The sequence below is a fragment of the Rhinichthys klamathensis genome, unplaced genomic scaffold (genome assembly GCF_029890125.1).
Source record: "Rhinichthys klamathensis goyatoka isolate OS25496 unplaced genomic scaffold, OSU_Roscu_1.1 h1tg000487l_1, whole genome shotgun sequence".
In the NCBI taxonomy this organism is placed as follows: domain Eukaryota; kingdom Metazoa; phylum Chordata; class Actinopteri; order Cypriniformes; family Leuciscidae; genus Rhinichthys; species Rhinichthys klamathensis.
In genome coordinates this window covers 646,407-659,863 of record NW_026606974.1, presented here as the reverse complement: position 1 = coordinate 659,863, position 13,457 = coordinate 646,407, and the positions used below count along the sequence as shown (strand labels likewise).

The 13,457-nt window shown below is 37.6% G+C and overlaps 1 protein-coding gene across 4 annotated transcripts in view; it reads right to left on the bottom strand.

Moving 5' to 3' along the window:
• The window catches only part of grid2 (glutamate receptor, ionotropic, delta 2), a 493,389-nt gene that overhangs the window by 45,816 nt on the left and 434,116 nt on the right, over positions 1-13,457 (bottom strand). For all 4 annotated transcript variants that reach the window (XR_008804120.1, XR_008804121.1, XM_056237495.1 and 1 more), the window contains exon 13: positions 5,429-5,624. Coding sequence is in view for 2 of the 4 variants with exons in the window: in XM_056237495.1 (XP_056093470.1) it covers positions 5,429-5,624 (196 nt within the window). In the remaining 2 variants the exon portion in view is untranslated. The remainder of the gene's footprint in view (positions 1-5,428; positions 5,625-13,457) is intronic.

Here is a 13,457-nt window from a genome sequence, read left to right as displayed (position 1 = left end):
ATCAGCTCGAACCAGTCTGGCCATTCTCCTCTGACCTCTGGCATCAACAAGGCATTTCCGCCCACAGAACTGCCGCTCACTGGATGTTTTTTCTTTTTCGGACCATTCTCTGTAAACCCTAGAGATGGTTGTGCGTGAAAATCCCAGTAGATTAGCAGTTTCTGAAATACTCAGACCAGCCCTTCTGGCACCAACAATCATGCCACGTTCAAAGTCACTCAAATCAACTTTCTTCCCCATACTGATGCTCGGTTTGAACTGCAGGAGATTGTCTTGACCATGTCTACATGCCTAAATGCACTGAGTTGCCGCCATGTGATTGGCTGCTTAGAAATGAAGTGTTAACGAGCAGTTGGACAGGTGTCCCTAATAAAGTGGCCGGTGAGTGTATATTTAGCAAATATTATTAATGAGCCATATGTGACTTTTAAGGCACTTTTATGGCTATTTTGTGACCTTTTTGGAGCTTGAAATCTTTAGTAGCAATTCATTGTAAGTGCATAGAAAAGTCATACAGACTTGTAATGACACAAAGGTGAATAAATAATGACAGAACTCTCATTTCTGGGCAAACTCCTCCTTTAATCTGTCTTTCCTCCCACCTCCCTCTGTGCCTGAGTCTTCTTCACTCTCTCAGCTGTGTCTGGCCCTCAGTTGCTTTCTTCTTTCTCTCTCTCTCTCTCTCTCTCTCAGGCAATGGACATGCTGGCCATATAAGCCTTAGATAATGAAGTCTGTGCATGGTGAAATATGATTGAAATCCTTTTAGTGCTGGCTTATATCGACTGTCTTGTTTGCAGTCAAAGGCACCTCTCTCTCCTTCCCCACACCCCCTCCCGCTCCCCTCTTTCTATCATGTTTTGATGTCAACTAATGGTCTATGTACAAAATTCTCCTCCGGTGGGTACTGAGCTAGACATAATGGGGATATCTCATCTTATGACCTGAAAAATGTTGTCCTATGCAGACCTTCTCGTGTCCTTCTCCAAGTGTTACAGTTTCCAGGCCAAAGCCTCCTTCATACATCCACATTTTGATGTTCTAGTTGTGAACAGGAAAACAATTGTTGTAATATGACATTGCTTAATCATTTAAGGATGCAATGCACAGTACACAACCATACTTGATTATAGTAGTTGTGTTGTTCAGTCAAATTAGCTAATATTGAACAAATTAAAACAATGATAAAAAGTCATTTTTAAGTTATTATAATAACTTGATAAAAGTAAAAAAAAAAAAAAAAAAAATCTCCTTACAGTTACCGTACTTAATATAAAAAGGGAATTGTTTCCATGATGAAAGATTTGAAGTCATGGCAAGTACATATGTTTAGTATGGAAGACCATTCCCGCCACATAAGAAAAAAAAATCAAAAGTCATAATTATGAAATATTATTATGAAATGATGACTTTAAAAACCATTATTATGATATAAAAATCAAAATTTTGACATACCAAGTCGAAATTATGACTTGCTGCTCATTGATCTCACGCGACCCGACACGACAGGATATGGAAGCCCATTCACGCCACATTAGAATTTTTTTTCTTACTTATGTCATAATTATGCGATAAAAGTCAAACTGATGACCTACTAAATCGAAATTGACTTATAAAGTCAAAATTTTGACATAGCAAATCGAAATTATGAGATTACTAATCCGAAACATGACTAAGTCGAAATTCTGACTTGCTGCTCATTGATCTGACGCGACACGCCACAGGATGAATTGCAAATCATTAAATCTCATCTGAAAACATTATCTAATGTCATCTTTCTCTGTGCTTTTAAATAGATAAGGGATGAACAGTTAAATGCCTCCACTGGACAATGATAAATATGTGTAATACCACTTATATTTATTTGACAATAACTTACCTCCTGGTCCATTCCCTGTTAATATTCTATTCTGTTGTATATAGCACACCTGTACATAAATATGTGTCTATTTTTTTTTTCATTTATAGGCTATATTATATATACATATGTGTATCTTGTTCATTTATCTTCATTTTTTATTTTACAATCTGTGTACTGTTGTTGTCTACTGGAAGCTTCTTCTGTCACTGTCACCAAAACAAATTCCTTGTGTGTGCAAACATACATGGCAATAAAGCTCCTTTTGATTCTTTCTGATTCTGATTAAAAACAAAAGAGGTACTCTTATTAAATTTTTTTCACGTGCGCCATTAATTGATACATACAAGATCATTTTTATAGGAGTAGGCTATATTTACTGTTTAATGAAAACTGCTGCCCGATCACAACCTCCTGTTGCAACTGTTCTGCATCAGTTACAATACCATTCAACCAACATTTTTGGTGCATCCATACAAACATGACATTGGTCCGTGTTAGGTTGTTCAATGAAAGCTGCAACTGCAGCCACATCCGTTTTGTTCTTTCTGCACCAAAGCTTGTTCTTGCTTAAAATCCTTTGTGGGTTTGCTCAGAGCTACTCCATGCCTTTCCGCTTAAAAAGCAAGAATTTCATCATTAGTTGCTAAAAACAAGTTTAAAATACTCATTAATGTGTTCACAATTTATGCTGTCATAATTTCGACTTTTGAAATCATAATTTCGACTTTTTAATGTCATAATTTCGATTTAGTATGTCAATTTCGATTTAGTATATCATACAGTAATTTCGACTTTTTATGTCATAATTATGACTTAAGCATGTCATAATTTTTTTTCACATTATGTGACGGGAATGGTTTTCCATAGTTTAGTCAAGTCATTTACTTAAAATAATTAAGTAAACATATCCAATTCAAAGAAGAAAAACTGTTAACTGCAAACAGTTACCTTCATTTTTCCATCTTCAGTTCCAGGGACAGCTAATTTTTTACACTTTATAAGACCTATGAAAATTCATGAAACACATTCATCTTGAGTGCAAGTATTAATGTTTTGCAATGTGGGTGAAAATGTGCCATAAAAATAGAAATCTTGTATGCTCCGCTCATGAATTATGAAAGCATCTTCCTTAGCACAGAAATGAAATTCTCAGTCTGCTCCTATTATTGAAAAATGAGACAAACAGGGGCTCTCACCATTAGCACATGACAAGCTCAGAGAAGAGATGAATACAATTGAGAATAAACATCGTAAATATTTGCTGGGGAAATCAGAGCAGATGTTTGTCCAGTGTACAGACACTCCTTTATGATCAATCTCACAAGCTGCGACAAGTCCTGCTGTTACACAACGCATTCTGCGGCTGTTCTTTGATTCTTTAAAAGGATAGTTCAACCAAAAATGAAAATACATAATCATTTACTCTATCACATTGTTCCAAACATTTAGTTGAGCTTTTTTTTCTATCTGTAAAACACAAAAGGTGTTATTTATTGTTTCTCACAGAAAGCTATTGTATGGTTTTAGAAGACTTGAAATAAATTATATGGGCTACTTTTATGGCTTTTTGTTAGGTTGACAGTCCCTGTTCCCCATTCACTGTATGCAGAAGCTCTGGCATTTTGCTAAATTTATACTTTATTGTTTTTCACGGAAGAAAGTCAATAACTAAATGATGACAGAACTTTAATTTTTGGCTTACAATTCTATGAAGAACATTTGCTTGTGCTTGCAAACAGTCTGCAAGCCTATTTATGTAATAAATGAGAAGAGGAAATGTCAGAGAGGCAGAGAGGCTTCTGTTACTAAGAATCCACCACTTTTCCTTTAGAAATGGAAAATAAATCTTTTGTCCTTTGTTGAGTATTCTTAAACTGTATTGTCGTAGAGAACAATATGTGCCTCTATTTGTCAAAAGCCAGTTCATGATTTATATTAAGATTACTGTTTTTGGACATCAAAATAGTATGTGCCAAAAAAGTCACCATTGTCTGTTGGGAATGGAGGGTTTTTTTGGGGGGAATTTTGCATTTAAAGGGTTAGTTTACCCAGAAATGAAAATTATCCCATAATTTACTCCCCCTCAAGCCATCCTAGGTGTTTATGACTTTCTTCTTTCAGCCGAACACAATCGGAGGAGTTACATTAAAAAATATCCAGGCTCTTCCAAGCTTTATAATGGGAGTGAATGATAACTTGGATTTTGATGCCCCCCAAAAATACATCCATATGGCACCAGGGGGTTAATAAAGGCCTTCTGAAGCAAAGTGATGCATTTTTGTGAGAAAAATATCTATATTTAAAACTTTATAAACTATAATTGCTAGTTTCCGGTTACGGTCGTACGCCAAGTTAAAGAGTGACCTCTGACCTGACGTATGACGTAGCTTAGGTGAGATTTGACGCCTCTTTATTAAACCCTTGGAGCCGTATGGATTACTTTTATGATGGATGGGATGAGCTTTTTTGGGCTTCAAAATCTCAGTTACTATTCACTCCCATTATAAAGCTCATAAAGTCATATACACCTACAATGGCTTGAGGCTGAGCAAATTTTTGGGTGAACTATCCCTTTAACAACACGCATAGTTGTACATTTACACAATATTTTAAATGCTGTTGATGCCTTAATATTATTGCATTGATGACAATTGAAGAATTATCCAATGTGATCACAAATGAATGCCAATTCAACATTAGCATTTAAAATTTATTGCAAACATTTTTTGTCTGCACATTATGTCCAGATTTCTCGGTTAAAAACAAATTCTGCGCATTGTTGCTAGCAAAAATATAAGTATACTTGGAAAAAAATTATATCATGTTGGCTTGTTTATTAGTTACAGGATTTGTACGGCAACAATCTGATGACAATCATTTAAACAGCATCATATGTAAGCTGAAACACTTTTTGTAAATGGCTTTGGGTAAAAGCATCTGTTAAATGGCTGAAATGTAAATCATGCCGTGGTCATAAATAATGAGAGAAACTCCAGAAGTAGGTCACTAGGGGACGCTCTGAAGCCTACAAGCTACCAAAGGAGGCAGGCAGGAACAGATGAGAGGCGAAGGATGGAGAGGTTGAAGGAGGGGGACGCCTCTGGCAAGACAGAGGTGTCACCTTGTCATACAATATTTAACCGAACACCTGTGAGATGATATCACATTAACAAAACACTCTAAGCCATTTAGTCTTTAGGATTCTCTCAAGATCTGAAGGCAGCACAGACTCTCTGCCTTCATACTTCACTTGCCTACCAGCCTTTTTAATTGCAGTGCTCGAGCTCGTTTAAAATTCCAAATGAAAACACGCTTGGAAGAGAGGAATAAAAAATCGTGGGTTAACAAATAAGGCATTAACCCGCACCTAATTAGTATGGGAATTCAGTGGGGGAATTCTCAGAGTTAAATCACTCATAACTCAAGCACCATTGAGTCGCATTAGCGCATTTTTACTTTGATATCTCTATTCAGAGAACATTAGCACTATCTTCACAAACCGTTGCTTAGTTAAGCACTGTAATTAGATAAACGGTGGCGGTAGTCACAGCGCCGGGAGCGTCCTACCTTCCGGATGCCTTCTTTTGATTCCTCCACGTTGTTTTCAGCTCCTCCTGTGCGGTTGATCATCCTCCACATCTGTGAGTACATCGGGTCCCTCTCGAAAGGGTTCATGCCTTTACTGCGGACCTGGTCGTAGACGGAGGAGTCTAGAACCGTGCCGTACGGCAAGTCTGTCTGCTTAGCCAAGTCCTGCAATGACCTGTAGGGGAACAATAAAACATTTTCAAATCAAAGATATTTAGAAAACAACATTATTGGGTTGATGCCTGGGGGCACGATAATTTTACGATTAAAACATTATTTGAAAAATCTACAATGTGAATGCATGAATAACCACACGTATGAGCTTAATTGTGCCAATGTAAGTGAGTGTAAATCTATCCAGCGGCTCTGCTGCACAGACTGTTGCTCACCCACTTATGTTATGTCAAATACTGTTTATTCAGCAACTTGTGTTAATATCTTACATCTAATTAAAAGTTAGCCAACCAAGGGACACTAATTCCCAGCAGTAATATTTATATTAAGCGAATAATTGGAAAACACAATACAGATGAAGCCTTCTTGGTTTCCCTTCACGCCATCATCATCATCATACTGCAGTTCAAAAGTCTCACTTCATTTTGAAAACTGATAAGGATACAAATGAGTGCTTTCGCATTGTATCAATATTCAACATCCACTATATAATAATATTTCTATACATTCGAGCAGTACGTCACTGACAGCGGAGAGCATGGGTTGGTGCCGTTGAGATTCGCGCAGATAATCAGACTGACCTCTAATTTATCAAATATTATTACATCAGACAGCTGTCGTCTTCTTCTAGTACTTAACTCTGCTGGCACCCTTTGAAGGTTTAATGAACTTACCCACAAACGTTAATCTTTTATTGCTCCCAATTAATCCCGCCACTTAATCCCCGCCCCTCCCTGAGAATGATGGTTATGTGTTGGGTGTCATTTGCATGGAGAATAGCCATAAAAATGACCCGCGAGTACCCTGCAGTACTATAAAACACCACCGCAGGGCTACTGAGCAATGCAGGTCCGGTCTGTGACATTATGCTTTCAGTGCTAATGCAAGTCCTTCATCTTTGTGGTTTACTCTGTAGGTCACAGTGCACGGAATAAAACAGCATTAAAAGTTTTCACCACTGTGTTGACGTCTTTCTTTTGTTTGGGCAGCACATATAAAATAACTTGTCTTTGATATTAATTCAAAATAATGAATTATTAATAATAACTTAATTTTTATTATTGTTGTATTTGTCTTCTGTTTTAATGCAATGTTTACAGTTATTTATTATAAATTACATACATTTATAATATTATAAATACACTATTGTTCAAAGGTTTGGGGTCTTAAAAATATATTTTATTAAGGAATTCAAACTTTTATTAAGCAAGGACGCATTAAATTGATCAAAAGTGACAGTAAAGACAATGTAACAAACATTTCTATTTCAAATTAATGGGTTTCTTTTGAACTTAATCATAAAAAAAAATGTTTTCAACTGAAAATAATAAGACATGTTTATTGAGCACATTTATTGAGTTTACCTTCATATTATAATGACTTCTGAAGGATCATGTGACACTGAAGACGAGTAATGATGCTGAAAATTCAGGAATAAATTACATTTGAAAATATATTAAAATAGAAAACAGTTATTTTATATTGTAATGATATTACAGTTAACATAGTGTATTATACATCCATATATATAAAAAAAGATCGCAGATGAGAGAAACTCTTGCTAGTCAGGTGCAGGTGGTATTACTGAGGACATTCTCATTAGAGAAAGCATCTGATTGGAGAAAATGTGTGTAGTGCAGGATGAGTCGTCAATATTTTAAGTTTGTTTTCTTGAACGAGAACAACTGCAAATTTTAAAAGCATCCATCTATGTTTAGGAGGACACTAGCAAACAGATGACTTACAGAGTTTAATCTATCTCTGTAATTTTTAATACTAGTGGAACATTTGCAATGCAGCATTGTGTTCTTGTTACTGCAAAATTCAATTAGCCTTAAGAATAGCAATCTATCTGTGTATGCGCTTTTTCACACCCTTTATAGGTGACCATCTGGCGGCATTCAAATGCTGCGGCCGCTTAGCTGATCTTTTTGCTTTGGCCAGGAAAACTGTCATCTGTAGCACGGAGTGACTGTGACTAGCCAGACCGCAGGCAAACTGGCATGGGAAACTGTGAGTGCAGAAAAAAACAAATCTCGAGAAGCCTGTAGCCTGGCCCTCCTTCACCTTCACAGATGGATGGCATCTCACAGCCATGTTGAAAACCGACACGAATGGAGCCGCATTGAACAGTCTGTTTCCTAAACCATTTTTATATTTCTAAACTGATGTAACACTATGCATGAATATTCAAATGCACTTCCTTACAAGGGCACATTGTATGCAGATTTAAACATTAAGGCTGCAGTACAGTCTTTATTACTTTTCTCTGTTAAAAAAGCTAATTGAATGCCATTTTCATGCTGTTTCAGGATAAAAGTGAACATCAGTGATGTGTTTATTTTTTTGCTAAGCTGTATTACATCCAGCAAATCAGTGGCACAGTCTTGCAAATCATTCAAAACAATAGCAATCAGCACAAACAAGACACAACTGAAGTGTTTTCCTCACTCACAAGATGATCAATTTCTCTTTCTCTAAACATCTACAGCTGAATCCGAGCCATCATGGTGCCAGCATGTACATATTGGAAAATAAAACTAAAAAATACAGAGTTAAATTTGACTCTGCAGGCAGAATTCAGCCTTGATGCAAAAGTTTCACATAAATGCATTCAATATCAAATAAGTACAAAGTGTTCATCTGAATTCCTTGAGGACCAGCCTGATGAATGAAATGAGCGAATGTATAGATTTTGTGTTAACTGGTTAAGAGCTATGTGGGGTAAGTGAGAGTTGTCGATAAGTTGATGTTGCTCTGATTTAATTAACACTGGGTTAGGATCAGTAAAGTCGATTAAAAAGAGACTGATGAACTAACTCTTTTTGTCCCGTATCCATCGGGCTTAAAATTCTCACAGCAACAAAAGAATATGATACTAAACAAACTGCACCGACTTTAAATCTATTAGGTAATGAAACTCCTCTCAAGACAAAACGAACTCACCCCACCACCCAGTTGGTCTCATAAATCTTTCAGCTCTTCCTGACTGAATGGTGTATTTTAAATACAACAGACCCCTGGGTGTGGAGTTTAGGCTGTAATTATTTCTGTAATGACCATGCCATCGTCTACACATTAAAAGATAATACATTTAAATTTATGGAAATCCTAATTAGGTGCATAGAGCTAGAATCAAGCGATCTAAGCACAGGCTCATTAATGATAATCTAATGCAAAGAAAAATAAACAAACCGAGATCTTGAAAAAATAAATACTAAATGCTCTTATGTTCCCTACTAACACCACCTCCCCAAATCGCCTACATGGTTATATTACGAGGATTGTTACAAGCACAATTGACTCTATCACTGCTAGTCATTGCAGAATTTGATTATTTGATTATAGCTGCATCTCATTTCGAAGGCTGCGTCCTCCTGAGGTCGCATTTGAAGGCTGTATACGAGGGGGTCTCATTTAAGAAAAGTAACCGTTAGATTGCAAAGTAAGAAATAAATTGCAGTATTTTACACCGCACGAGGAATAACTCAATTTTATTACGGTTACTTTTCTTAAATAAGACATCCTTGATGACATATGAACCCTTCAAATGCGACCTTCAGAGGACGCAGCCTCTGAAATGAGACGCAGCTTATATGACTGCTGGGCACCGGTGGATCTGATTACTCCGATTGGTGCACTTGATTAGTGACATTCTGATAGTGGGCGGAGTCGAGGCAGTGACTTGGAATGGATTTGTGAGTATCATTTGTGACAACTTTTGATAAAGTGCACTAAACTGGTATTAACAATTTTGCAAAGTTTAAATATGTTAAAAATTTAAATGTGTATATCGTCTCTGTATAGAGCGGAAACCTAGTAGCTCCAAATCATTACTATTGGTCACCCTTTACACCTGTCTGTGGGTTTTGCAAACATTTAACCAATGAAAACTGATTAAAAAAGAACTTGTGACTAAACCTTGTAACTGCACTGGATCCTCAAACTGTCTGTAAAACCCCATAACTCCACCCTGCTCAAAGTTTGAAAGTAACGGACACAGTTTGGACCGCCTCTGCTTGTTTGCAGTGCAAGGTATATATATTCGGGCTGGGAATCGATAAAAAAAACAAAAACTAATTAATCGCACAATTTGCTGTGATTAATTGCAATTAATCGCATTTTATTATTTAAAAATATTATTTTTAAATAATATTTTAATGACATCTTGTGAACTGTAAACAGACTCACCTCAGACCCACAGTAGTTGTTCTTATCAAATAAAATGCATGCAGCAACATTATAAACAAAGTGTAAGTTGGATATTAAAACCATCAAGGTCATCAAAAAGTCTAGATTAGTTTAGAAATTAAGTCAATTGGCCAAAATAAATAATTTCTTTATATGCACCAACAATATATATATAAAAAAATGTTAAAGTGGCAGTTGAATTTAAAAAAGGTGCACGTTGCTAGCACCTGGGTACTTTGCTTTTAAATGGTATATTAAAGACAAATTGCTTCTATGGTATTGGAATTCAGCTTTGCCAATTGTCCACACCATCTTTGTTTTGTCAAACGCGCCATCAGGCAACTTTTTAAATGCAAACATTCCTCCTAAAACCCTATCCTTGTCCTTCTCCATCATGACAAGGTGACTTGGTTCGGCACACTCACTATAGCAGCCGCAACAGGAAGTCATTAAAAAGAGGCAAAAAAAAATGCTGCGCGTTATTAACACGTCAATTCCCCCAGCCCTAATATATATATATATATATATATATACACACTCACCGGCCACTTTATTAGGTACACCTGTCCAACTGCTCGTTAACACTTAATTTCTAAGCAGCCAATCACATGGCGGCAACTCAGTGCATTTAGGCATGTAGACATGGTCAAGACAATCTCCTGCAGTTCAAACCGAGCATCAGTATGGGGAAGAAAGGTGATTTGAGTGACTTTGAACGTGGCATGATTGTTGGTGCCAGAAGGGCTGGTCTGAGTATTTCAGAAACTGCTTATCTACTGGGATTTTCACGCACAACCATCTCTAGGGTTTACAGAGAATGGTCCGAAAAAGAAAAAACATCCAGTGAGCGGCAGTTCTGTGGGCGGAAATGCCTTGTTGATGCCAGAGGTCAGAGGAGAATGGCCAGACTGGTTCGAGCTGATAGAAGGGCAACAGTGACTCAAATAACCACCCGTTACAACCAAGGTGGGCAGAAGAGCATCTCTGAACGCACAGTACGTCGAACTTTGAGGCAGATGGGCTACAACAGCAGAAGACCCCACCGGGTACCACTCATCTCCACTACAAATAGGAAAAAGAGGCTACAATTTGCAAGAGCTCACCAAAATTGGACAGTTGAAGACTGGAAAAATGTTGCCTGGTCTGATGAGTCTCGATTTCTGTTGAGACATTCAGATGGTAGAGTCAGAATTTGGCGTAAACAGAATGAGAACATGGATCCATCATGCCTTGTTACCACTGAGCAGGCTGGTGGTGGTGGTGTAATGGTGTGGGGGATGTTTTCTTGGCACACTTTAGGCCCCTTAGTGCCAATTGGGCATCGTTTAAATGCCACGGCCTACCTGAGCATTGTTTCTGACCATGTCCATCCCTTTATGGCCACCATGTACCCATCCTCTGATGGCTACTTCCAGCAGGATAATGCACCATGGCACAAAGCTCGAATCATTTCAAATTGGTTTTCTTGAACATGACAATGAGTTCACTGTACTAAAATGGCCTCCACAGTCACCAGATCTCAATCCAATAGAGCATCTTTGGGATGTGGTGGAACGGGAGATTCGCATCATGGATGTGCAGCCGACAAATCTGCGGCAACTGTGTGATGCCATCATGTCAATATGGACCAAACTCCCTGAGGAATGCTTCCAGCACCTTGTTGAATCTATGCCACGAAGAATTGAGGCAGTTCTGAAGGCAAAAGGGGGTCCAACCCGTTACTAGCATGGGGTACCTAATAAAGTGGCCGGTGAGTGTATATATATATATATATATATACACACAGGGCTTAACATTAACACCCAAGTACGTGTGGATTTCTGCAGTGGCGTATTAACACAATGAGTCCCACTAGCAACTTTGGCGGGTTAAATTTTATATATAATACATACATTTTTCAAAAGGGCATCTGAAATAATAAACTAAGAGCTACGTAGTGTTATTAAAAATATAGATTTTTCAATACATATCGATACTGAAATACCTGAAACGCTTCCAATACTCATTTCCCGCAGAATAGATATCCGATACCAGCTGCGCTTTCTCGCTCTCTCATCTCTCTGACAGGGAGTTGAGACACAAACCGCCTCCCCTCACTCATTCATTCATTTGCTCCGGATGAATATTGTTGCTGTTACATGAAAGCCGCCTCTCAGTACTAAATTGAGTTCTTTTTCGCTGCTTATTGCACTTAAACAGTAGCCTAGAAATCTAGACGCACCCTAGCGGCAGCAAAAATTATTTTGCAGCAAAGTGTGGTCTAGCAACTCTCCATAGACTTTTGAGCTGGAAAAACCAAAAACTGGCCAGGCCAATCACATCGTGTATAGAGTCGGCGGGCGGGCTTAACATAATGACGACAGAGTTGTGACAGTTCCGCGTGATTTCCATAGGTGATTTCCCTGCTACTTGAAAACAAAGAAGATGCAGCTGGCGAACAGCGGTCTTTCGAATCGGCTTTGGCCGCGACTCTGGATGATTTGGAGTTAAGAGAATGTCACTTAAGTCATTCTTAAAAAAGGAAGATGTGTTCGGAGTTTTGACGACCGGATACGGCAAAAGTTTAATATATCAACTAGCTCCGCTGGTGGGAAAACGCATGGGACTCACTCAGCCACAGCCGTTCGTTGCTCTGGTTGGTTGTAGTGCTATCCTATTGCGTGCAGAGGGAATTTGAAAGACAACCGTTTATCCCGCCCCTCGGATTGAGGTATGCCAATTGTGAGTTCCCAGACCTAACATCTTGATGTAGGTCTGGCTTGCCAGGCTACTTAAACAGTCAAATACACACAAAATATTGTCAAAATGACGGTTTTGGCCAGCATTCCCGTAAAGACAGTCAGTTATGTTTTAAGTGAACGTAAACAGTTGAGAAAGAAAACACATGTGTAACAATATAATGGATCTGTGTGTCAGGTCTTAAAGTGACAGGAGCCTAATATACTATATATATTTAGATAATATTAAAATATTAGTGGCTAGTAACTTTGGAAAAACAGTGGCTAGTGAGACAAAAGTTAATGTAAAGCCCTGTAAATATATATATATATTGTCTTTTTGTCGTCCAGTCATAGCCAATATTGTTTTAAATAGCCGATGCGCCGAAATTCTTCTTTACTTTAATAACATGAGATTTTAGCCAAATGACAGAAAAAACTGAGCGCCCGCATAGCTACAATATATATATATATATACACTACAGTATATGTATTAGATTTAATATGTATATTTATTGCATTTCATATATACCTTTTATAATAATAATAATAATAATAATAAATAAAATACAATAATTTTCAGAAAACAGGTTTGTACAGTATAAAAACCATTGTGCCTATGGAGAGTCCCTGTGTGTGTGTGTGTGTGTGTGTGTGTGTGTGTGTGTGTGTGTGTGTGTGTGTGTGCGTATGTGGAAGATCTCCTACGGTCATGTTTTAATTTCCTGTGCCACAAATTAGATTTATCATTCCAGTGAGAATGACGTCAGACATTTCTGCACTGGTAATTTATTTAACCTGCCTGGTTGAAAGCAAAGAGACGGACAGAAAAAGAGTGATTTTTGAAGTGTTTTTATAATTAAATTTAATTTATGACAAGGTGGAACATTTCAAACATTTACCAAAATGTGGCTGCTGCTCTTCCT